This window comes from Gracilinanus agilis, chromosome 4, assembly GCF_016433145.1.
Source record: "Gracilinanus agilis isolate LMUSP501 chromosome 4, AgileGrace, whole genome shotgun sequence".
Taxonomy (NCBI): Eukaryota; Metazoa; Chordata; class Mammalia; order Didelphimorphia; family Didelphidae; genus Gracilinanus; species Gracilinanus agilis.
The window spans coordinates 79,742,735-79,765,624 of record NC_058133.1 but is presented as its reverse complement, the minus strand read 5'-3'; the positions used below and the strand labels follow the sequence as shown (position 1 = coordinate 79,765,624).

General features: G+C 42.5%; 1 protein-coding gene across 4 annotated transcripts in view; it reads left to right on the top strand.

Annotated features, from left to right (window-relative positions):
- The window catches only part of NCF2 (neutrophil cytosolic factor 2), a 37,622-nt gene that overhangs the window by 13,826 nt on the left and 906 nt on the right, over positions 1-22,890 (top strand). The window contains exons 3-14 of one of the 4 annotated variants that reach the window (XM_044676729.1): positions 3,202-3,310; positions 5,712-5,846; positions 7,948-8,055; positions 8,524-8,583; positions 11,155-11,198; positions 12,496-12,637; positions 12,804-12,872; positions 15,055-15,130; positions 16,498-16,523; positions 17,354-17,505; positions 17,591-17,702; positions 20,053-20,230. In XM_044676729.1, coding sequence (XP_044532664.1) covers positions 3,202-3,310; positions 5,712-5,846; positions 7,948-8,055; positions 8,524-8,583; positions 11,155-11,198; positions 12,496-12,637; positions 12,804-12,872; positions 15,055-15,130; positions 16,498-16,523; positions 17,354-17,505; positions 17,591-17,702; positions 20,053-20,230 — 1,211 coding nt within the window. Of the gene's footprint in view, positions 1-3,201; positions 3,311-5,711; positions 5,847-7,947; positions 8,056-8,523; positions 8,584-11,154; positions 11,199-12,495; positions 12,638-12,803; positions 12,873-15,054; positions 15,131-16,497; positions 16,527-17,350; positions 17,506-17,590; positions 17,703-20,052; positions 20,231-22,890 lie in introns of all 4 variants that reach the window. The other 3 variants (XM_044676732.1, XM_044676730.1, XM_044676731.1) reach the window with 3 other exon arrangements.

Below are 22,890 nucleotides of genomic sequence, written 5' to 3'. Positions count from 1 at the left end.
AAACATTGGCAAGGCCTTCAGATAGGGTCAGCCAGACTCTCACCACACCAGGTGTTATAATTATGGGAGGTCTCTTCATCTATTTGAGATGGTAAATTGATGTACAGAGAGAAATAAGATGACCCTTCTCCCTTATAACAGTTGCCCAGGCTGGATCCTTCAGGTCTAAGAGGTATATCCCTTCAGGACCCACCTGGGGTTAATTGATATGTTGATTTGGGCTCTTTAGCTAGGATAAAGCCTTGTATTCAGACTGTGATTTCTCCCTTCCCAAAACAAGCTTTGAAACTGCTTTAGGAAGGTACTTTAAACTTTATATTAAACAAGAAGGATATGGGTAAAGGACTGTGGTATAGGAGACCCTATTCTAATGGTTACTAATAAAATCTCAACTGCTGGCAGATGAAGAATCAATGTAGCTTCCCTCTGTTTCAGCCTGGCCAGGACTAAACCAGAGTAGGTAAACTGCTGGGATATCTTTAGCTTCTTCTTCAATAGATCTTCAGCCTTACAGTTGAGTTATGTCCACCCTTTCCACCCTCTTCTTCGTCTCCTGCCCACTTCCCGGATCCCTCCTGGGCCCTGGAAAACCTAGATATCTAGATGATGAAACTTCTAATATCTAGGGGCAGTAGACACCAAGGTGGTGGTCAGGTACAGGTTGGCACGGTATCTCAAGTACAGGAAGAGTTTGCAGAGAGATGTTTGCACCCTCTCACTCCAAGACCAGGATCCACCGATCTCCAGCCTCAGCACAGGTCAAAGACCCAGAACTTCTGCTCAGGATTCTCAACTGCCCCTCCTCCTGCCTTTCGCATGACTTCCCTGGGAACACCAGGCCATGAGTCAGACCTTTGAGGTGAACTCTAGTAGCTGACATACCTCTCGGCATAGAAGAGGATGGGTCACCAATTATCCTATGGTCCCATGTTAAAATTCATGTGCCGTGAAGGCACTATAATGGGACATTCTTAAACCTCTTGGGTGAGAAATATGGGAAAAGTACACAGGAGACCCTGTGGTGTCATAAGATTATAGAATTTTAGAATTTAAAGGAATTCAATTAGACCATCTAATTCGACTCACATGTTTTACAGATGGAAAAACCAAGGCCTAAATGAAAAAATTATAGATTAAAAAGCAGAAAGGACTTTAGTCCATCCATTGTACAGACAAGGAAGTGAGGCCCAGAGAAATTAATTCATCTGTACAAGTTCACACTGGTCATAAGAATTAGAGTCAGGATTATAAGTAGAGTCCTCTGACTCTGGATTCAGCTTTCCATTGTATGTATCATGCTGCCTCCTAGAAAGGGATGGAAGGGAAGCTGATTTGTCCACGGCCACACACCTACTGTAGGAGGGCTGAGATTCCTGCTGAAAGTCCTTACTGAGTTGATAAACCTCAACTCCCTGCTATGACTCCAGACACAGGAGTCCAACAAATGGCTATCAGTTCAAGATGTCAGGAAACATATTAGCTGTAAACTAACTCGAGAGGTTGTTGAATAATATCCATACTACAGAGACATACTCACACATAAAGGCTACAAGGAGACATCAGCATGTCTTCTTCACTTGCCCTGGTTCCCATCTTTGTTAGTCTTGTGGCAGTGAAGCTCCAGACTCCCAGGAGGTTGGTCCTACTGAGATAATGGCCCCCACCAGCAGAAAAGGGAGTTCCATGTTTCAGTACAGGATCAGCAATTCCTAGCTGCCTTTGAATACTATAATCATGAGTAGGTAAGATAAGGATAAATACAGGGGCTGGTGGAATTCCTTTGGAGTCAAGGGTTACTGCTTTCTTTATCAGTCTCCCTGGCTATCTCCAGATGAGAGAATCTGATCTAGTCAGCTTGCATCTCTAACATTAATTCAATATGATTATAATAATAAGTGAGTCTTTTTCCCTCTCCCAGATCACAGAGAGACATGTCCAAACACAGAAAGAAAAAAATCTCTTCAACTTTCAGAGAACATATGTATGGGTAAAAGGCAGCTAGGTGGCCCAATGCTGGTCCTAGAGTCAGGAAGTCAAATCTGGCCCAGATACTACATGACCTTGGACAAGTAACCTAAAGCAGAAGCAAAATTATCCCTTCTACTTATAAAGGTAAATCACTTAACTCTGTTTGCCTCAATTTCCTCATCTGTAAAATGAGTTGGAGAAGGAAAAGGAGAAGGGAATTACTCCAATATCTTTGCCAAGAAAAACACAAAAGGTTTTGGGCTCAACCAAAGCACTGAGTTGAACTGAAAACAATTTAACAACACAAGAGTAAAGGAACAAATTGAAATTTGAGTAGGTTAAAGAATAAGTATTGGAAATGCAGCAATGGTAAGTCAGTTGGTTGGTTTTGGGGAAGAAGGCACAAGAAGGCTTCAAAAGTGGAGATGTGAGTGGGATCCAGCAGAGGGAAACTGGGCAGGAGGGGCTGTCTTTGCAACTTGAGTGTGCTGTCAGAGGGAGTGAGTGTGGGTGCCCACAGCCTTGGAGCTAAATCAGGCTGTGACATTTCTTACTTGGCAAGGAGGCTCACTCTGACTCAGCTCTTTGACTCAGAAAACTGAGAAGGAGGATGAAAACCATAGGGGAAGGGGGTGGGGAGAAGAGCAAGCTGGCTGCCCCTTGTCGTGCAGTGAAAGGAGCCGCCAGTCCCCCTTCTGTGTCTAAGAGCCAAAGTCAGAGCTGTCAGAAAGGTGGAAGTGTTTGTGCTGACAAAGAAAGAAAGACTGACCTTGTGGTAACTTGAGACAGAAGAACAGCTTGAGAGGAAGGGAAGGAGAGAGTAATATGGAGGTGAGGGGGGTGTCATATAGCATTGCCACTCAGCTTTGGTGAAAAGGCCAGTTCAAGGCCAAGAAATGTGACGACGTCTGTCCTCTGGAGATCAATGGGGATAACACTAAGAGGAACACTCCCCCTGAGGTCATGTTTGGTGGGTCTGGTCCATATATTCAATGCTGAAGAGCAGCTACAAAAATGGAATAAGCATTTATTCAGTGCCCACTACAAATACAGATCTCATTTAATTCTCATAACAACACTGGGAGGTAGATGTTATTATTATCTCTATACTACAGATGGGGAAACTGAGGCAAACAGAGGGTTATCCAGGGTCAGGCAGGCAGCTAGCAAGTGTCTGCAATCAAATTTGAAGTCCAACTCTTAATCTGCTGACTAACCTTCTCTGCCCTGCAGATATGACTCAGCTCTTAAAGACTTAAAAGAAGCACTGACTGAGCTCAGAGGGAACCAGCTGATAGATTACAAGATCCTGGGGCTTCAGTTCAAGTTGTTTGCCTGTGAGGTAAGGAAGGCAGGGAAGAGAAAGGACGGAAAAGCTATAATCTGGAACCAGCCCTCCCTAGCCCCCTTAGACAACCGCTACTGTAGTTTCACCATCTAAAACAAGTTCTCTATGACACAGCTGCCTAAGTCATCTTTGAAGAGTACAACCATGATCCTCCTTTGTTTTATCTTTGCCAAGAAAACCCCAAATGGGGTCACAAGGAGTGGGACATTAAAGATAACTGAATAACAAAAGCAATAAAACTTCACTGGCTCTCTATAGCCCCTAGAAAACTAAAACCAAAGCAGCTAGCTGGCACAGTAGCAAGAGCACTGAGTTCTTTGGTAAGGAAGGACTGAGTTCAAATCCATCTCCAGACATGATCCAGTTGATAACTGTTGGGAGTTAGGAGTCTAGTTCTATTGGAATTGCTTTCCAATTTGGTCAGATATTGTTCCATAATCACAGCCCATAACCTCAACCCCCGAATCTTCCATGTGTATCAAAATGTATACCTTTGGTCAGAAGGATCAGCTGGCATAAACCCTTTTCCCACTTCTAAAAAGGCATGACTTATGGATAGTTTGACAATTTCAATGTTCTCATTTGTGAATTATCATCAGTAGTTAAGAGCAGAATGGTTTTGCTTCCCCATGACCGTGTGCTTCCTTCAACCCACTCGTAATTATGATGCAGCAATAGTTTCACAAAGACAAGTTGGTTTTGAGAGAAGGCAGTATGTAGTAAATGAAAAGAATCCTGGTTAGGAAGTCAAAGGACTTGGGTTCAAATTCAGGCTCTACTACTTATTACCTGAGTCACCTTAGCCAAGTTAATTAAACTCTCTGGTCCTCAGTTTTATGCTTTATAAAATAATTAGGGGGTCAGAATACCTTTTGTTTGAAGACCTTTCTAGTTCTCTCTTTATGACAATCTTTATTTAAAAGAATTTCTAGGAAAAGCTCTTTCCCCTTTGTTTCCCAAGCATGAAAAATGAGCTTTCCCATGTCAGTTTCTAACCAGGACTAAAAACAGATTCTCAGTGTCGCTTGGGAATGGCCTGAGCCCCTGGGGATGTGTATTTTGGACTCTGGTTCTAATGTTAGAGCTGGAAAGCTTGCCTCACCACTCCATGGCCAAGGGGACCAGACTTTTTAGCTAGACTCAACAGCTTTTGGAAGGGTTAGGTTAAAATGCAACAAAACTGAATTCCACAGAAACTCTATTCCACTGGGTTGGAGAAGATAATCAAACATATCTAGGGGGCAGCTGGGTAGCTCAGTGGAGTGAGAGTCAGGCCTAGAGACAGGAGGTCCTAGGTTCAAACCCAGCCTCAGCCACTTCCCAGCTGTGTGACCCTGGGCAAGTCACTTGACCCCCATTGGCCCACCCTTACCAATCTTCCACCTATGAGACAATACACCGAAGAACAAGGGTAAAAAACAAAACAAAACAAAACAAAAAAACAACATATCTGATTTTTTCAGTCCTAAATTCTCCATCTTCTATGTACATAGAGTAAAGGCACTTGATCCCAGGGATTTCACTGGAGTATGTGTTAATTCAGGAAAAAGAAGTTGTTCTTTGGAAATGATAGAAATGGACTTTGAAAGAGAGCTCAGAACTCCATATCACAGCACATGCTACCCCTGCCCTTCCACCTTCAACCCAAACTTTGCCTGGAGCTCCACTCTAGGAATGGTACTGCTCCATCAGCATTGCACAAGGCAGCCAAAGACCCAGGAGAGAACCCTCACCAAGTTCTAAAATCTCCCATTGATAGGCAACACGGATCTCTGAGGAGCTCAGAGCTCCTCCTTGACTTACTTTCGTGTACTCTCTCACCAGACATCTTCTCAAGAGGAGCCAAATATCCTGTCTCTTCATTATAAATCAGATAGCTGAGATGCTAAGAGAATATTTGGGTTGGGAATAAAAACCACATCTTTGGACCCCTAGGCCAGCTCCTTGACCAAATGATACACACAATATTATGTGTATATCACATAGCTGGATGGAGAGGTGAAAGCAATGAAGGAATGTCATGAAGAAGGATTAAATTCTGACCCAAAAGGATGGAAGAGGGCACTACCAATTCTCTATTTTTTTTGCCTGAAATTCCTCCAAAATAGTTAATCCTGTGTATACTAGATGAATGAGGTGGAAATGAAAGAGAGTCGAGGCCTGGGGCAATGGGGACAGAGGAATAAGGACCAGATGATGGAAAGGAACAGGTGACCTGGTAACTCAATCTTTCCCCTCACCCTGGAGGCCAAAATTCAATAATGGGATGTACTCACTGTCATCTTTAACAACATGGGCCACTTTCTATTTCTACATCTGGGCAAAATTCCCACTTCACAGGTTCCTATGTCTAGAGCACTCTCACGTTCATTGGAGACACTTAATGATTTTCTAGGTGCTATATAACATTGCTTTCATCCATGCCAAGAAAGAGGAATGGAAGAAAGCTGAGGAGCACTTGGCACTGGCCATGAGCATGAAGACAGAAGCTAGACACTCCAAAATCGACAAAGCCATGGAAGCTGTCTGGGTAAGGTTCCTCTTTAGGCATGTGAAAAAGATAATGGAGGCACCAGGGATGTTATAATAAATCTAAATAGTTGTGGGTACACACACTGGGTTGTAGGAGAGACTGGACCAGGATAAGGAGACCAGAGTTCACTGGATTAACACAGGAATGGCAGTTGGTCTTAACTGTCACCCAGCTTTCCCTAGGCCAGAGTCTAGAAACCAGCAGGCAAGGTAAAAGGTTTTAACAGGTTTAATTATGTTTAACTAAAAGGTTGGAAAGGGATTTCTATACTTAAAACCTAAAGGGCAAAACCACAGGGCAAGGGGAGGACTTCTCTACTCTAATCTTAGTGATCTAGCAGGCAGAGCCCAAAGGAGCAGTAATGGAGTCTCTGGGAGGCTGCTTCAGACCTGGTCCTGCCAGGCTTGGCCAGCACAGCTAAGGGCTGAGGGTGGCTTTGGGGTTTCTCACAGTAATTCACCGATGATCTCAGGATGTCAAAAGCCAAAGTAGTCCAAGGTATCTAAGCCGAGAGGGTGTGCTTGAGATGCTGTCCACCACATCCCAAACTCCTCCTTCCGTTGGTGCTGCTCTGTAGTTCTTGTCCTTTTTGTTAGAAACCACCACCACTCAGGATCCCCGGGAAATCAGGATGCAAGTTCTTTACTCTGAGATCTCCCAGGGCTAACAATGGTTTGATGCTAACCCCTAATGGAGTCTCTCTCAGGGCACAAGCCCCTTCCTGCTCCTTCATTCCATCTTGGAATGATCCAGCTCCTTCCTGCTAGGTACATCCTTAATACTTACTTAATTACTACCTAATCTTCCTCACAATAGGCAAGAGTGGAGTTCCAATGTATCTTCTTTCCTACTTTGCAGGAGGTGAGGTGAATTCAGGTAACTTTGAAGGAGTTGACTTGAGCTCTTGAGCCAAGGGATTTGTCTAGCCAATTGGACAGACTTATAATATATTCAATTTTAAAATTAAAATAAGCCCCCATAAAAAGAAGTAGGGAACAGTTCTATGATTTTATTGGCATGCTCTATTCCCAAGTGATAAAACTATCAATGCAGGTTGGTAACTGTTCTATAGTTTATGGACTTGGGAATTGCCTAGGGGAACTGAGATGTTAAATGACTTGCCCTGGAGCACATAGCCAGTATGGAATAGTGATAGCACTTACACTTTGGTCATCTTGACTCTATGTCCACTATGTGACAAGTCATGAAAGGGTAAGATGGGGAAAAGATTCATATACCACTTTACTATTCTCTCCAAATTTAGGAAAAAAATCTTGGGTGTTGAGAAAAGAAAATCCAATTTTGATCTTTGGGGTAAATTCTCTCTGAATGTCTCCATGAGAGTTAAATGAAATTGTGATTGAGGAGCAGCTAGTTCGCTCAGTGGATAGAGAGCAAAACCTAGAGATGGGGGATCCTGGGTTCAAATCTGGCCTTAGACATTTCCAGCTGTGTTACCCTGGGTGAATCACTTAACCCCAATTACCTAATCTTTACAGTTCTTCTGCCTTGGAACTGACACTTAGTAATGAGTCTAAGAGAGAAAGTAAGGGTTTTATTTATTTGTTTGTTTGTTTGTTTGTTTGTTTGTTTGTTTGTTTATTTATTTATTTATTTTTAGAGGAAATTGTGGTTGAAAGTAGGAGGATAGCCAGATCTAGGTGAGAAGATAAATAGGGAGAGAGAGGGTGTTGGAGCTTGAAGTAAGACTATTTGAGGATTGGAGGGTAGAAATTATTTGGATTTGATTTAATCAGATTTAAAGATAAAATATACATTTTAATTGTAGCTAAAAGGAATCACCTTTAAGCCAATGTATTTTGGATGGGTTAGGGATTATTAAGGAGTGAAATCAGTATAAGCACAGGGAGCAGATTTTAGAATGAAGTTCAGTATAGAATTGCAACTGGGCTCTGCCTCTGAAAGTGGGTGAGGAGAGTTTGTGGCCTTTCTACATCACTGAGTTACACTGCAAGGAGAGGCTCTGCCACCTGATCATGTAGGCATCATGTAGGTTTTTTTTCTGATATTGTAGTTTCCCAATTACATGTAATAACATTTTTCAACATGTGGATCGTGTATGATTTCTGTGCCCTAGAAACAGAAACTATATGAGCCAGTGGTGATTCCTGTGGGGAAACTGTTCAGACCTAATGAGAAGCAGGTGGCCCAGCTGGCCAAGAAGGATTACTTGGGCAAGGCTACGGTAAGTGGAACTCTCCCATAGATTTTCTGTAGCCTGGGTCACACAAAACAAGGTAGAACTGGCTCTTGAAGAAGCAGGTATTTTTCCGGTGGTTGTCCCCTTAAGGTGGGGACCAGGGTTGTTGAGGATGGGGAAAGATGAGTTTATAACCAAGAGCTTCCATCTGTAAGAAATAAGGGTTCACAGGATCACAGAATCAGAATTCAAAGCTAGAATGGACCCTAGGACCCTGGTCTCCAGAGCCTATGATACCATAAGAGAAAGTATTGCTAGGAATCAGGGGAAACTTGTTTCTTTTTCTGCAGAAATATATATCTGCGAGGTCAATGATCCAAAACCTTGCTATAAGAATAGAATACCCAGAGAAGACATAAGTGAGGGCCAATCCAGGGCAAAGAAAAAAGGAGGAAAAAACAATGGGAAAGCAAGTATAGTGGAATCTTCATAAACTCCCTTCCTCTGTTTCAGGTTGTAGCATCTGTGGTTGATCAAGACAGTTTCTCAGGATTTGCCCCTCTGCAACCCCAGGTAAAGTAGACCTAACCTCTTTTCACTTGTAAACATGTCAGTAGGGTTGTCCAAAATGGGGGAGACTTCCTGGTTTGAAGCTCCTATAAGATGACTTGATGTTTTTGGGGACTCTCAGATCTCCATATTCTTTAAATGTTGGTTGAGCTCCAAGGGAAGGCAGCCTCTAAATTCTTAATCTAGAATCATTCTGAAACTGGAACTTGCAACTTAAAAGAATCTTGGCTTTACTTTTCTATGTCATTTATTTCTTGATTCTCCTAAATCCATTTCCCGTTATCTGTTCTTTCTAGGAATTTAACTGTTGAACATATAAGCTTATAAAAAGATTCTTCCTTAGAGTCTCTTTTCCCAACTCCTCCCCTGTCAGAGAGTGATTAAGGGAATCTGTTAGATATTTCAAATGGATGAAGTTCTGGGACTTCCTGGTCTCATTCATTTGCAAAGCACAGAAGACACTGTACAAATTATTTTTTTCGCTTTTAGATTTTTTTATTTAACAAAAACTTTTTTCCCCTCCTATTCTTCCACTCTCCCCACTCCACCATAGAAAACAAAAGAAAAATACAACCCTAATAAAAAATATAGTCAGGGAAAACAAATTCCTGCACTGGTCAGATTAAAAAAAAAAAAATCTCATCCTGTATCTTTAGTCTATCACCTTTCTGCCATGAGTTGAGTAGTAGTATGCTTCATCCATGAATCTCCTAGAATCATGATTGTCATTGTATTAATCATTTTTAAAATCTTTCAAGATTGTTTTTCTTTACAAAATTTTTAAACCCTTACCTTCTATCTTAGAATCAATACCGATAGGCAATGGGAGTTAGGTGACTTGCCCAGGTAACACTTGTAGGAAGTTGCCTGGGGTCATATTTGAACCCAAGACCTCCAATTTCTAGGCCTGGCTCTTAATCCAGAGTCATCTAGCTGCCCCCTACAATATAGTTTTTATTGTATAAATTGTTCTCCTGGTTCTTGTGTGGTTGATTTAACATGAACACATCCAGGGATGAAGAATAATGTCTACTCCTATTCATGGAAGGGTTGATTGTGAATTGAATAGCCCAATAGTTTGGAATGTATCACTGTAGTGTAGGTAAGAGTGCTTTAAATGGGAAACAAGCCAAGTTAAGTGAATATTTGGAGTAGGAAGACACTCTAAACCAGTAGAGGGTAGCATGTGAATATGTGGTCATACACAGACATATATTCACGTTGTGATCAAGTATGTTTGTTTCTGAGGCTCCTTCCACCATGGCAGCACTCCCACTCCACCAGGCTTTTTGAAGTTTCTCTTTACAATTTGTAAATGAGGTTGAAGCCAAGAGAGGCCCTATGGCATAGTGAATAAAGTACACAATTGGGAATCTGGAAGACTTAGGTTCAAATACTATCTCTGACACTTGATAGCTTTGTGACCAAGGGCGTGTCCTTAACACTGACTTTGGTTTCCTCATATGTAAAATAGGACAAGAGTCAAAGTTTGCTGTCAGGATGAAAGATAATTTAATTAACTTGTTATACAACATAAAGCAAAATGCAAATTTTAGATCAAACAACTCAACAATTATTTAATAGACACCTGTTGTGGACTCGAAAAAGCTTATAACTATTATTTTTTTAAGGCCAAAAAATGGAAGAACTCTTAAGAATAGTAATCAGCTTCAAAGTAAGATACCAACTCAAACAAAAGGGCCATTAGGCAGTGGGGAAAATTTAACTTGATCAGGATGGCAGATGATATAAAGTGGGAAGATTGATCCCACGGGATCAGTTCAGGAACTGGATGGTTATATTTAGGCTGTAACAGAAAAGACTGGAAAAAGGGAGTTCAGCATAGCTATCTTCAAATATTTGAAGGGCTCTCATGTGGAGGAGGGGTTGAGCTTTTTTGGTTTGGTCCCAGAAGATAGAACCAGCAACAATGGGTGGAAGTTGCTAAGAAGACAATTTACAACATCATTCAGCGTGTTCTATCAGGGATTCCTTTCCTGTATTTATTGGAGTAGGTGGGAGCCAGGTTCTTTGCAGGTCTCAAATTCTGTGACTGATCTTTCCAAGAATTATTTTGAATACCCAGAAATAGCATAAGCTGATGTCTTTAAGGCAAAATTCCTGGGGCTTGCCTAGAAAATGGACAAGTGGTTACCAGCAATATAACATTTCTAGGGAACTGTGTAAGTCTGTAACAATTGACTTATCTGGAAGTTGGATTTGGCTTCAACTTGGTTCCAGCCTCAATTAAGTCTTTCTCTTAAGAGAAACTTGTAGGAGGTAATGCTTTCTAGCATATGGTCAGAGTGCTATTCTCTTCTCTATGAAATTTCCTGATCAAGTCAGAAATGTGTTTTGTGGACTCCTGGGACTGGAGAAGCTCTAGCATTATCATTAATTGCCTGCCCTCTCTTTTCCTCTCTTCTTTTTACCTAACCTGCAGAGTTGTTATGAGGGAAGCACTTTTAAAACATATTAATGAGTTTTTATTCATTTAAATCATTTTGTTCCCCTTTTATGTTATTTTTCCTTTTCTTGATTTACTATTATTCCTTTCTTCTTAACTCTCAATAGGCAGCTGAACCTCCTCCAAGACCTAAAACACCAGAAATCTTCAAGTAAGTACTAGCACCAATACTTGAACCAAGAGACTACATCAGTTCAAAGTCCCAAAGTGGATCTTACATTGTATTGTCGGAAGGCAAAGATGATAAAGCTGAGAGTGATATTAAAATCAAGTGGAACTCTGTTGGAGTTCAGACAGAGCTATAACCAGAAGGTTTTGCACCTGGAGTGCAGAGAGGGGAGCTCAATTAGAGTGTAACTACTGAGGACAAGGAAGAAAAACCTAAATTTCAGCACCCTAGAGGCAAAGCCCCAACTACGCTGCCCTAGGTAGGGCTCTGATGTTAGATCTAACTTTTTTTTTAAGTTATAGGTTATAAGAAAATTGGATGGCATTGTGGAGAAGGGAAATCTGTCATCTTTTCTAGGAGGTCTAGTACCAGTGTCCAGTGGCTAGCATACTGGGTAAATAATATTATCAAAATTCCATAGCTAAACATTGGGCAAAAAACATCAAGTGCCATCAACCATCACTCTAATAGGTAAAAAAGAATTATTCTCAGCACCTATGAGGCCAGCAAAGGGCCAGGCAAGCCCACATCTGCAGAGAGGGTGGTGAGAGTCTCTCAGTGACAGGCAATGAGTGGGATGAAAGAATGCAACACTACTTCTCCTTTTCCTGTGTGGGTTTTAGATTTGGAATTGGCATGATCCTTTTTGAAGAAAGAAATAACAGGAAGGACTTGAGAAAAGAAAGTCATTCTCTCACAGAATAAGGGACAAAGTGTGCCATAGCCCACTCCTTAAGAATTCCCACTCTAAATGAACAAACCAAACCAGCACTAAGGAGGTGAGAGGAAAGGAGAAGACAGGGGGAAGTTATTAAGATTTAAATAAGTAAAGTGTCTGCAAAAAGAGCCAAGAGGAAACTAAAAACAGAGGAAAGAGCCCTGAGTGGGAAATGTGGAACTTTGGATAGGAAAGAGGAGGAAAAATGAACCAGACTGTCAGAGGGTGCTGACAGTCTGGTTCTCTGCAAGCTGGTAGCAGAAGTGAGGGTAGTGCCTAGTTCGCAAGAATAATTAGTAAAAATAAGTAGCTGTAAGATGGGACTTCCTCTCCCCCTCCCACACTGTGGCTATACCCTAGGGCACCCCTCTCATTCTCCCCTTCCCCTGCCCAGGACAGATCTCCCCAGAAAGGGCAGGATAGCTGTCTGCTGATGCTAGAAGAATGTTCTGAGTTCTCTTTCCTCCCGCCTGACCTCCAAGGTCCTTCCACTATCCTTCCTCAATAGCTTGTCTTAGAGGCCAGAGCTTGTGGATATGTTTCTGGTCTAACTCTTCTCAGGGCCCTGGAAGGAGAGGCACACCGAGTATTATTTGAGTTCACACCTGAGACATCGGAGGAACTCCAAGTCTTGCCAGGAAACATCGTCTTTGTCCTGAAGAAAGGAAATGACAACTGGGCCACAGTCATGTTTAATGGGAAGGTATACTGGGAACTGCCTTCTGTGTGGACACTGAGCCAACTGCCCCAAGCTCCCAGACAAACCAAAGGGCAAAGCCAGCGCCATTTCCTTGGATTTCTAATCTGTGGCTCAGGCCTGTAGGCCCTGCTCTCTACTTTCTTTCACAAGTCTTATTGTTTTGCTACAGAAGGGACTCGTCCCCTGCAACTACTTGGAACCTGTCGAACTCCGGATCAATTCTCAACTTCAAAACCAGGTAAAATCACACCTCGACCCATCATTTAGCTCCTGCTGCTCTTACTTTTGAAGGCAGTTTCATGGAAAGTGGGGAAGGAGGTAAATGCACACGATACACCTCAGAGACATTCAGTAAATACAGAATAGAAATTGGGCCTTGGAAGAAACATTGCCAACGGGGGAAATGTGTTACCATCTGTTGTCTCTCCTGTCTCAGTGATTCACATACGTAGCACAAAGCTAAATGTGCACACGAAGTCCCTCCAGAAATACGGCTATGGAAAAGTTGTCTCACAGATTGGTAGCATGCTTATCCCTTCCCAGATTTCTTTGTTATTATGATTTTTTTTCAAGACTTCAAGGATCTGTGACTTCAGGGCAGACAGAAACACAACTCCAGATTTGTCTAATCTGGCCCCCACAGGTAGGCCATGTAGTCTGGTCACTTTGCTCTGGTTGCCCTACCAGAGATTGCATTGTACTGGTATGATCCCAGGTTACTTACATGCCAGGAGGCATCAGAGTAGGAGTTATGGTGAAAGGATTTTTGTGATTGTCACTTAGAAAAAATAAATAGCTTGCATCCTTTTTCATCTGTCCCCTCTTCATTTAAGTCTTTCACAGAGTTGCCAAATTGATGTGCCTAAAGCACAGGTTTGGCCATGTTGCTCCCCTGCTCAAGAAGCACTGATGCTTCCCTTTGGCCCCTAGGATAAAATGCAAACTCTTCTGGCTCTTAAAACTTTTCACAATGGGGATCCTGCCTATCTTTCCATGAATACTGTGCATGGCTCATCTTCACAGATTCCATGTTCCAGCCAAACTAGTGGCTTTACTGTTCCCTCAACCCCAACTCCACTACAGCCAGCACCACACATACACTGGCTCCCTGCCTTTGCACAGGCCATTGTCCACTCTTGGAAAGTCTCTTTCTTCACTTTCTCTCTGAGAACCTCCAGTTCCCTTCAAGGCTTACTTAGTATGGGGTGTCACCTCCTAGAGGAACTCCTTTCTTATCTGCTGTCCTTTTAGTTACAAATGTACAGCCTCTCATTAAAAAAAAAATAACTTGTATTTACTACACATGCACCTTCTACAGTTATCTGGGTCTACATTATTTGCTCCCAATAGAATGTAAGCCCTTTGAGGGAAAGGATTGTTCCTCTACTGTCTGTTTTTCCAGTGCCAGGAACAGTATTTATTACAGAATAGGTGGTTCATGAGTATTTGTTACACGAAAGATACTGGAACAATATACTGAAAAGAGAGAGACAGACAGAAACAGAGAGACAGAGACAGAAAGACCCAGAAGCAGAGAGAGATAGAGACAGAGATAGACAGTGGCAAACAGAGACAGAGAGACAGACAGATAGAGAGACATCGAGGCAGACAGAAAGTGACAGATAGAGACAGGGACAAAGACTGACAGAGACAGGCACAGAGACAGAGACAGATAGAGACGCAGAGACTGAGACAGAAATCAACTTCATAGCATCCTGTAGGAAATTACTATGAAAAAGGAATTATTTTCCCCAACCTCTGAGGCAGGCCACGTGCTTTCCAGTTCTTCTCTGCCTTTGCCTTTGGCTTTATTAGCATTCTCAGTAGTTCCAATAAGTTCTTCTGACATATGGTGGATTTTAGCAGTTTTGGAAAGGATAGAACAAATTTGTCTTTTGTTCATTCAATCTGACATGTCCAGGGCATTCATCTAGGGCTGAGAATATAAAGACAAAAGACAACCTGGGCCCTCATGGTGCTGACATTACCCTGGGAACTAGTTTGTTTCTGGATACTGGATTATGAAAATGCCTTGAGAAGTTATGTTCCCTCTGAGAACATGAGGTGGTGTTTCCTTTTGCAGCAGGTAGACAGGCTCTGCTCCTGAGAATCATGGACATAACCCCATGGCACAGAGGAGTGCTCTGTTGCACACCAGATGTCTTCTGCTGTAGCTGAATTAGCCCAACCAAGGAGCATCCAGGGTGCATTTGGTGGAGTTTTGGGTGTTTGATGCTACCACATTTGCAGTTTTTCCCAGTTCAAACCTGCCCAGTATAACTTCCAACTTTTTTTTTCTTCTTGTTTATTCCAACTACTAGAAATCATTTCTGATTGGTCTTGTTAGCTAGGAGAACCTCCAATGTCTCTCATTTAGAACGCTATCTACAGATCTGATTGCCATTCACTTTCATGTCTAGGAGGGAGCCTCTCCAGATTCTGACATCCCAGCACCACCCAATTCCAGAGCTCCTCTTAAGCCCCAATTGCTCCCAGGTGAGTGACCCTCTGGGAAAATTCCCTTCCATCCAAGCCCTGAAGGCACCAACAGCCAACAATTACACCGAACTTCTGCCTGACTCTGAACCCAAGTCCCTGGGAGGCACTACTTGGTTAGTGTTCACAATATCCCATGAACATTCAGAACCAGCATCTTCTCCTCTTTTGGACATAGTCCCCCAGACTCCCTGAACCACTTTACAGCAGTTGCCTTTCCCACCTCCCTGCCAGGTCTGACAAAGAACTCTAGGTTCTAGCTAATCCACTAGCACACCAATTCCTGGCACAGAGTAAGCACTTAAAAATACTTGCCTGATTCATTTACAGATCATGACTGTCAAGAAGGTATAACCTGGTATAATAGAGAGAACACTGGGTTTGGGGAGTGGAGAGAAGCTGGGATCAAAACCTGACTCTGTTTTATAAACAATTACCTTTGTGACCTTGGGCAAGTTACTTCTCTTAACTTTGGAAAAATAAGAGGGTTGGACCAGACAACCTCTCAAGTCAGTTTTAGATAGTAATCAATGATTCTATGAAATTCTAGGAGTTCTAAAGCCAGTCTGATATTAAATATCTATTACACATAAGTTATTTGAAAGCAGGGGCTTGGCCTACTTATATATTTAGTATAAAATCCTGATATTTTAGACCTGAAAAGGACCTAATGTTTCCTATAGGAAACTTGAGGTATAAGCATAGTTTTTGAACTCCAAAAGGCTGAAAGAATCTATCATGCTCATCAAAATAGTTCTATATTCCTAAACAGAATAGAACTCTCTGTCCTCTTTGTACCAGTTTTGGAAACTTTTCTAATAAGTCAAGGAGTAGAGGAAGAATCTTAAGAATGTTATTTGAGGGGCAGGTAGGTGGTGGCTTAGTGGACAGAGCATCAGGCCTGGAGTCGGGAGAACATGAGTTCAAATCTGGTCTCAAAAACTTCCTTGCTATATGTGACCCTGGGCAAGTCACTTAATCCCAATTGCCTAGCCCTTGCCCTTCTGTCTTAGAGTTGATAGGGCTAGAAGTTGCCAGATCCCTCATTTCTATAAAAGAGGAAACAGAGACCCTAAGAGAGGATTAGTGATTTGCCCAGTCGCACAGGGAGAAAGTGGAAGAACTGGGATTTGAGGCCACTTTCTTTCACTCTCAATTCAGCATTTACACTGAAACATGCTCTCACAGTGGCTTAAGCTTCAAAAACAAATGTCTCCTACATTTGCCAGCAAAGGTAAGTAGACAGAAAGCCTTTCATTGGAAATAAAGACTGCTGCCTTCCTGAACAGATAGCACGAGATAGGTGCTAGCCAGGTACAGTGCATTCACTCATATTTTCTTTCTGTCTCTTTCTCTGCCCCATTTAGGCAAGAAGCAAGCTGAAGAAGGGCAAGCGGTAAGGCTTTTCCTTCTCTGGTTTGATCTGGAAGGAAGACAGGCCAGTTTGCCCTGGGCACCAGTACTGGCTATCTAAGAGGGCCTGAGAGGAGGGAAACAAAAAGCCAGTCCCAGCCTCCTAGGACATTAGAGGAAAGGGGGCTTAGAATCCATTTTAGTCAACCCTATCAGCTGTCTGATGAGAGACCTGGAACCAGGAGGGAAATGTCTTGTTCATGATTAAATAGTGGGGGCAGCTGGGTGGATTGAGAGCCATGTGTAGAGACAAAAGGTCCTGAGTTAAAATTTGGCCTCAGACATTTCCTAGCTGGGTGACCCTGGGCAAGTCACTTAACCTCCATTGCCTAGTCCTTACTGCTCTTCCTTGGAACCAATATACAGTACTGATTCTAAGAAAAAAGGTAAGGGGTTAAAAAAAAAAATCAAATACTGACTTCGTGGCAGAAGCAGAATTAGAACTCAGGCTTCTCAGTTCCTACCCAGTATATGGGCTGCATCAAGTCCTGGAATGGAAGTTTCCCCAGCCATTTAAAAACATTTTTTTTTTAGTTTACCTATCCATTTGCAAACACATTTCCTAGAGGTGCAAGCTTTAGTTTCTTGGATACTCAGTCAATAAACACTGATTAAGCACCTACTGCACATCTGGTTCTGTCCCACGAGAATTCCCACAGGAGATGCCCATTGAAGAAGAGTTGCAGGCTCCAGAGCCACGAATCACGACATCCGCTGCTTAGGCCAGGTTTGGGAGGGAGCATTATTCGCTTCCGCTGCCTCGTTTGCGCAGGCTCCGCAGTCACGTGTTTTTCTTCCCTCCTCCAGCAGGACCTCGCCCTCAGCGTCCCGACGCCCTACACCCTCAAAGTGCACTACAAGTACACGGTGGCCATGGAGACGCATCCTGGGCTCTCCTACGCCCAGGTCTTGGACATGGTGTGCAAAAAGCTGGAGCTTCTCCCGGCGCACACCAAGCTGAGGTGGGTCCCTGTGGCTGGAGGGAGAGGGAAGGCAGGCAGGCGGGGGCGGAGGGCCGACATCCTCTCGCTTCTGACCCCTCACCAGCCACCGGCCAGAGGACAACGAAGGCCTCGTGACCCTTTCAGAGGAAAACCTGAAGACTGCGTGGAGCCGAGTGAAGAATTACTGCCTGACCCTGTGGTGTGAGAGCACAGTGGTGAGTCGGCCCCGGGAGGGGGTGGGGGTGTGTGGTTGCGCGGCTGAGGGCGCATGCGCGGCAGTTTACCCTTTCTGGCCCTGGTCTTCCCTGGTAATGACTTCTCAGGCACCTGAGGAGTGGCCTCAGGGCCTCTGGTGTCCCCCTCTTCTGAACTTGTTTTTAGGCAACTAGCCGGGTCCACTGGAGAGTGCACCCAGGCCTGAAGGCAGGAACACCTGAATTCAAATGTGACTTCAGACACTTCCTAGCTGGGTAGCCCTGGACAAGTCACTTAACTGTTTGCCTCAGTTTCCTCATCTGTCAAATGAACTGGAGAAAGAAATGGCAAAACCACTCCAGTATCTTTGCCTAGAAAGCCCCAAATGGGGTCACAAAGAGTCGGATATGACTAAAACAACTGAACAACAAAAGTGATTTCAGTACTGGGAGTACTTGCCCCAATTGGGCTGATTGCAGCTCTCATCCACACATTCTCTTTTTCTGTGATTCTTGTCTGTATTCTCCTTGGAATCTCCAGGGGTTAGAAACTCAAATTCTCAACAGGGGCCAACATTTTAGTCAGTGTTTCCAGTATTGATTTAAGCCCTGTGATTCATGTGTTTGGAAACCCAAGTCCTAGCTCCAATTTTTTGTGGGAGGTGACAAGAACCAAGAGCCTGCAAGTAGGTTGTTGTTTTTTTTTTTTTTTTTTAAAACTCCAATTTTTAAGTTATTTCCTTTCAACTGAAGCTAAGCCCCTATTTTGACTCCATGAACTAGGCACAGCCATTATTTTGAGGTTCATCTGTGGATAATTCCCTTTTTTATTATGCGCCAGTTGGGAGGAACCCCCCCCCCCCCCAGGACTCTAGCTCCTGATACAGAGTTATCAGTGGTCTACTATCCATTGATGCCCACCCCATACACATGGCTTCTCTTCATTGTCTAGGAGTTGGAAATCGCTACTGAGGAACCTAAACAAAAGCTCTTCCCATCATCCACCATTTTTTTTTTTTGGTCCCATTTCTAGCCCATGACATTTGCATTTATTCTTACCTAGAAAAATTGCCACATGTGAACAAGAGCTCTAAAGAGCTATGACTTGAAAGCTATCTATATCTGGGACTACCAAGCCAGGAATTACATTAATATATTCACCAAGGGAAGACTCGGGAACATAGATTTCAACAGTGTAGCAGGAAATATTTCCTTTCTCGGGTTCCTTACTTTTCCTTCCTCTGTCTCTCACCCCTTGCCCCCAAAAGATGTGGAAAGAGCTGACTTGGAGATTTAAAGGGCAGACATTTTTGATAAAGCAAATAAAATGGGAGGAAATAAAATATTTAGCATTGGGGCTAGTGAAAGAGGAAAGCTTTATCCCATTATTCAAATGGATCTGAGAACTTACAGATATTGATTATTCTTCCTCTTGATGCAGATAGCAACCTATCTATGTTTGTCAATTCCATGAGACTCTTTTTGTCCTCTCTAAGTTTGCCAGAAAGGGGCTACCCATGGGTATGGAGGACCTGTTTACTTTCCCTTGATATAGCAAGGATACCAGTGGAAGGCAAGAGCCATTCACTGGCTATCTGTGAGCTTGGAAAGTTGACCTGATAAAATAAATGTTATCATTTGGATCCAGTTTCCTTCTCCAGATGAATGTAAATGACATAAGCTGAAACCCCAGGAGTAACCAAATCTCCTTCTCCTAAAATCAAGAAGACTTTTACCCATGCCTCTCTTTTGATCACAACCTCTAAGAGTTACAAGGAAAGCCTCTCTGATCCTCAGCTTCCTCAGTTGTAAAATGAGGATAATAATAGCACCTGCTTCAAAGACTTGTTGTCAGGATCAAATGAGACCATTCATGTAAAGCATTTTATAAACCTTAAAAGTGCTTCATAAATGTGAGTTATTGTTATCTGGGATTTCATTGGTCAGAACTCCCTCCCTCCATTGATACAAACTGCAACCCATCTACTCCTCCTCATTTGGCATGGCCCATGCCCATATCTGCCTAAAAATCCCTCAGGACTAGAAACTAGAATTTCTGACCAAGCCCAACATTTTTAGTCCTCCCAGTGTTTCCAATTAAACACTGTCTCAGAAAACTCATAAAATGCCATTTTAACCTCATACAAACTGATAGGCTTTGTGGAAAGGCAACAGGAATAAAATATTTTCAATGACTTTTTTAAAACTCCTGCCCTAAAGTCACTTCCCTTCCATCACAACCAAACCACCATTTTGACTGGGTGTCTCAAGTATGACCACTGGCATTAATTACATGGTCATTTTCCTTTTTAGTGAGGTGGAGTAGATACAAGTCCAAAAGCTGGGGTAAATGGGATCTTTGATATTCCAGGGGGATCAAGGCTTTCCAGATGTACCAGAGGAAAAAGAAACATCAAATGACAATATCCATGTGACAGCACCTCAACAGAAAGAAGGAAGCCAAGTACTGGCACTATTCAATTATGAGGCTTCACAACCAGAGGACCTAGAATTTCTAGCTGGAGATGTGATCCTGGTGCTATCAAAAGGCAAGTTGTCTTTGTGTCTCTGATATCTTGATTGGTAGTCCTTCCCATGCTTATATAGTTAATACTCAGCTATCTGGGGCAGCTAGGTGGCATAGTGGATAGAATTTCAGGTCTGGAGTCAAGGAGACCCAAGTTCAAATTTGGCCTTAAGACACTTCTTGTGTGACTCTGGGCAAATCACTTTACCCTGTTTGCCTGTTTCCTCATCTGTAAAAATGAGCTGGAAAAGGAAATGGCAGACCACTCCAGTATCTTTGCCAAGCAAATCCCAAAAGTTTATGCAGCACAAAAGTCCTCCTCCTCTGGAGCCTCAATGTGGCTTGGAGGGGACCCCAGCCCTTTGTCAGATATGCCTGAAATGACAATGAATGACAAACTCAGTGACCCACAGGAGCCAAGTGCTTAGACAGTATTGAACAGATAATCCTCAAGCAAACTTGTAGTTACATAAACTCCCAAGACTTAGAAGAGTATTTGACACCATACCAATCCCCTTCTCTGATGGGGAAAGGAATCTAAGGCCTAGGGCCAAGAGGGGACTTGCCCATGGTCACATGGCCAATAGTAGGGCATTCAGGACCCAGCTCCATCTTCTTTTTTCAGATGAAAACTGTTCTCAACAACCAGGTACATTTTCCCCAATAAGCCTTTTATCACTTCTACCTTTCTCTGGATGCCCTGGGGAAAGACAAACAGGCAGTGTCCTAGGAAGCATAGGGTCCCAGGGTACCAGGTCTGAAGTCAAGACTCGCCTCCCTGAGTTCAAAGCTGGCCTCAGACCCTTTCTGGCTGTGTGACCCTGGGTAAGCCACTTAACTCTGTTGGCCTTAAAAAAAAAAAAAAAAAGACAAGAAACAAAATGATTTGGCAGCCTATTTCTAAGAAATACTTTCATAAGGAGTATAGAGGCAAATAGTAGAGAGAGTGTTGAATCTGGAGTCAAGAAGGTCTGAGTTCAAATTCTCTGGCAGAGCTATATGAACATAGGCAAATCTTGGGTTCACAGATTTAGAGCTGGAAGTGACTCCAGAGACCTACTACCCCTGGTTCAGCGTTTTCATTTTAACAAGTGAAGTCACAGAGACATATTCCCAAAAGATTTGGTTGCAGACTATACCACCCTAGACCCAGAAGACCAGTCCACAAAAACCTGGGATGTTTTGGGATAGACAAAGTCGGAAAAGGGGCAGGAACTGTGATTTAGAATCAAGGCTGAGGTTACCAAACCTGAGTTTCCCCATCTATAAAATGGAGACAACAATGCCTGTAGTACCTCAGAGTAAAGCTGAAAGGTTTGTGTCATCTGGTACTCTCAGAGGGACTGTCTAAACATAAAAACTCTTTGGGGAGAAGGCTGATTAGCTAAAAAGTCTAGCAGTATATTTGCCCTTTGTAGCAGGTGGTTTTTGTCTGAGGACTAAATTAGTTCTATTCAGAAAGAAGCTCATCACAAGGCTGACTTCTGGTGATAAATTTTTGTGATTTATATTTACGGAGAAATCACTGGTCTTGAAGCAGCGTCAGCAAGTGGCAAGCACACTGAAGCTGGACTCAGGAGACCCAAATTCAAATCCTTTACTATGTGAAGATGAACAAAAACAGCCTCTCTAAACCCTTTTTCAAATTTTGCAAATTAGAAATCCTACTCAGACCACCTGTATTGAAAGGCTATTGTGGGCAAAGCACTTTAAAGCCTTAAGACATTCTCTAAATGTGGTTGGTCGTGGTCTTCAAGTTACTGGAACTGAAAAGTTCATCAGCAAAGGGAAGCCTCACTATAGCCTCTAAATTAAGCAAGACTGGCCCCCAAACAGCCAATATAATCTGTCACAGGGCTCAAAGCCCTTCTAGCCTGTTTAAACCTTTGAGAAAGAGCCCAGGGTCCACTCCAAGCCACAATGTGGCTTCAGAGAAGGAGGATTTTAATGTTATGTAAACATTATTTAAGTTCAGATAGTCCCAAGTGAAGTAATTGATGGAAATAAAAACATTAGTTTTCTGTATGTCTAAAGCAAGAGGGTTAGATGAGATGATCTCAAAGGTTCATTTTCTTTCTTTTTTTTTTTTTAAACCCTCTCTTTTTCTCTCCTTGATTCATGTATACTCTGAAATTCTTTTGCCATTTTGGTTTAATGAAATGGCACAACTGGACCAAGAGAGCCTAATTGCTGCCTTTTTTTTTTTTTTGGGGGTAGGAGACAGATTTTAGAGCATCCATACTATGGACAGTAGAAAAATCAAGTGTCTTAACAAGTGTCCACGGTTATTAGTCATTAACTTAAGTTCATCCCAAGTCAGGAAAAATTTTGGTACATCATTAGGAAGAATTCAACATCCATGAATTTGGTATTTATTTTCACTTTTTTTAGTCATCACTTTTGATGAAACTCTTATATTTTCCTCTAAAGATACCGTTATTTGGGGTGGTTGCTGAGAGGGCGGGGGAAGGGGAGAAATACTAGTGATATAGAAAGCAAAAAATATTTTAAAAAAATTTATAGAATTCAACATGAAGCAGACTCCTCTTGGACCTGTGTTGACTTAATGAGCACTAAAAATACTTATTAGGGGATCCTACAATCTAGATCCCAAAGATAGCATTATAATGAAAGGTAATTTTCAGTAGATTAAAATGAAAAGGGCATTTCTCATCTAACAAA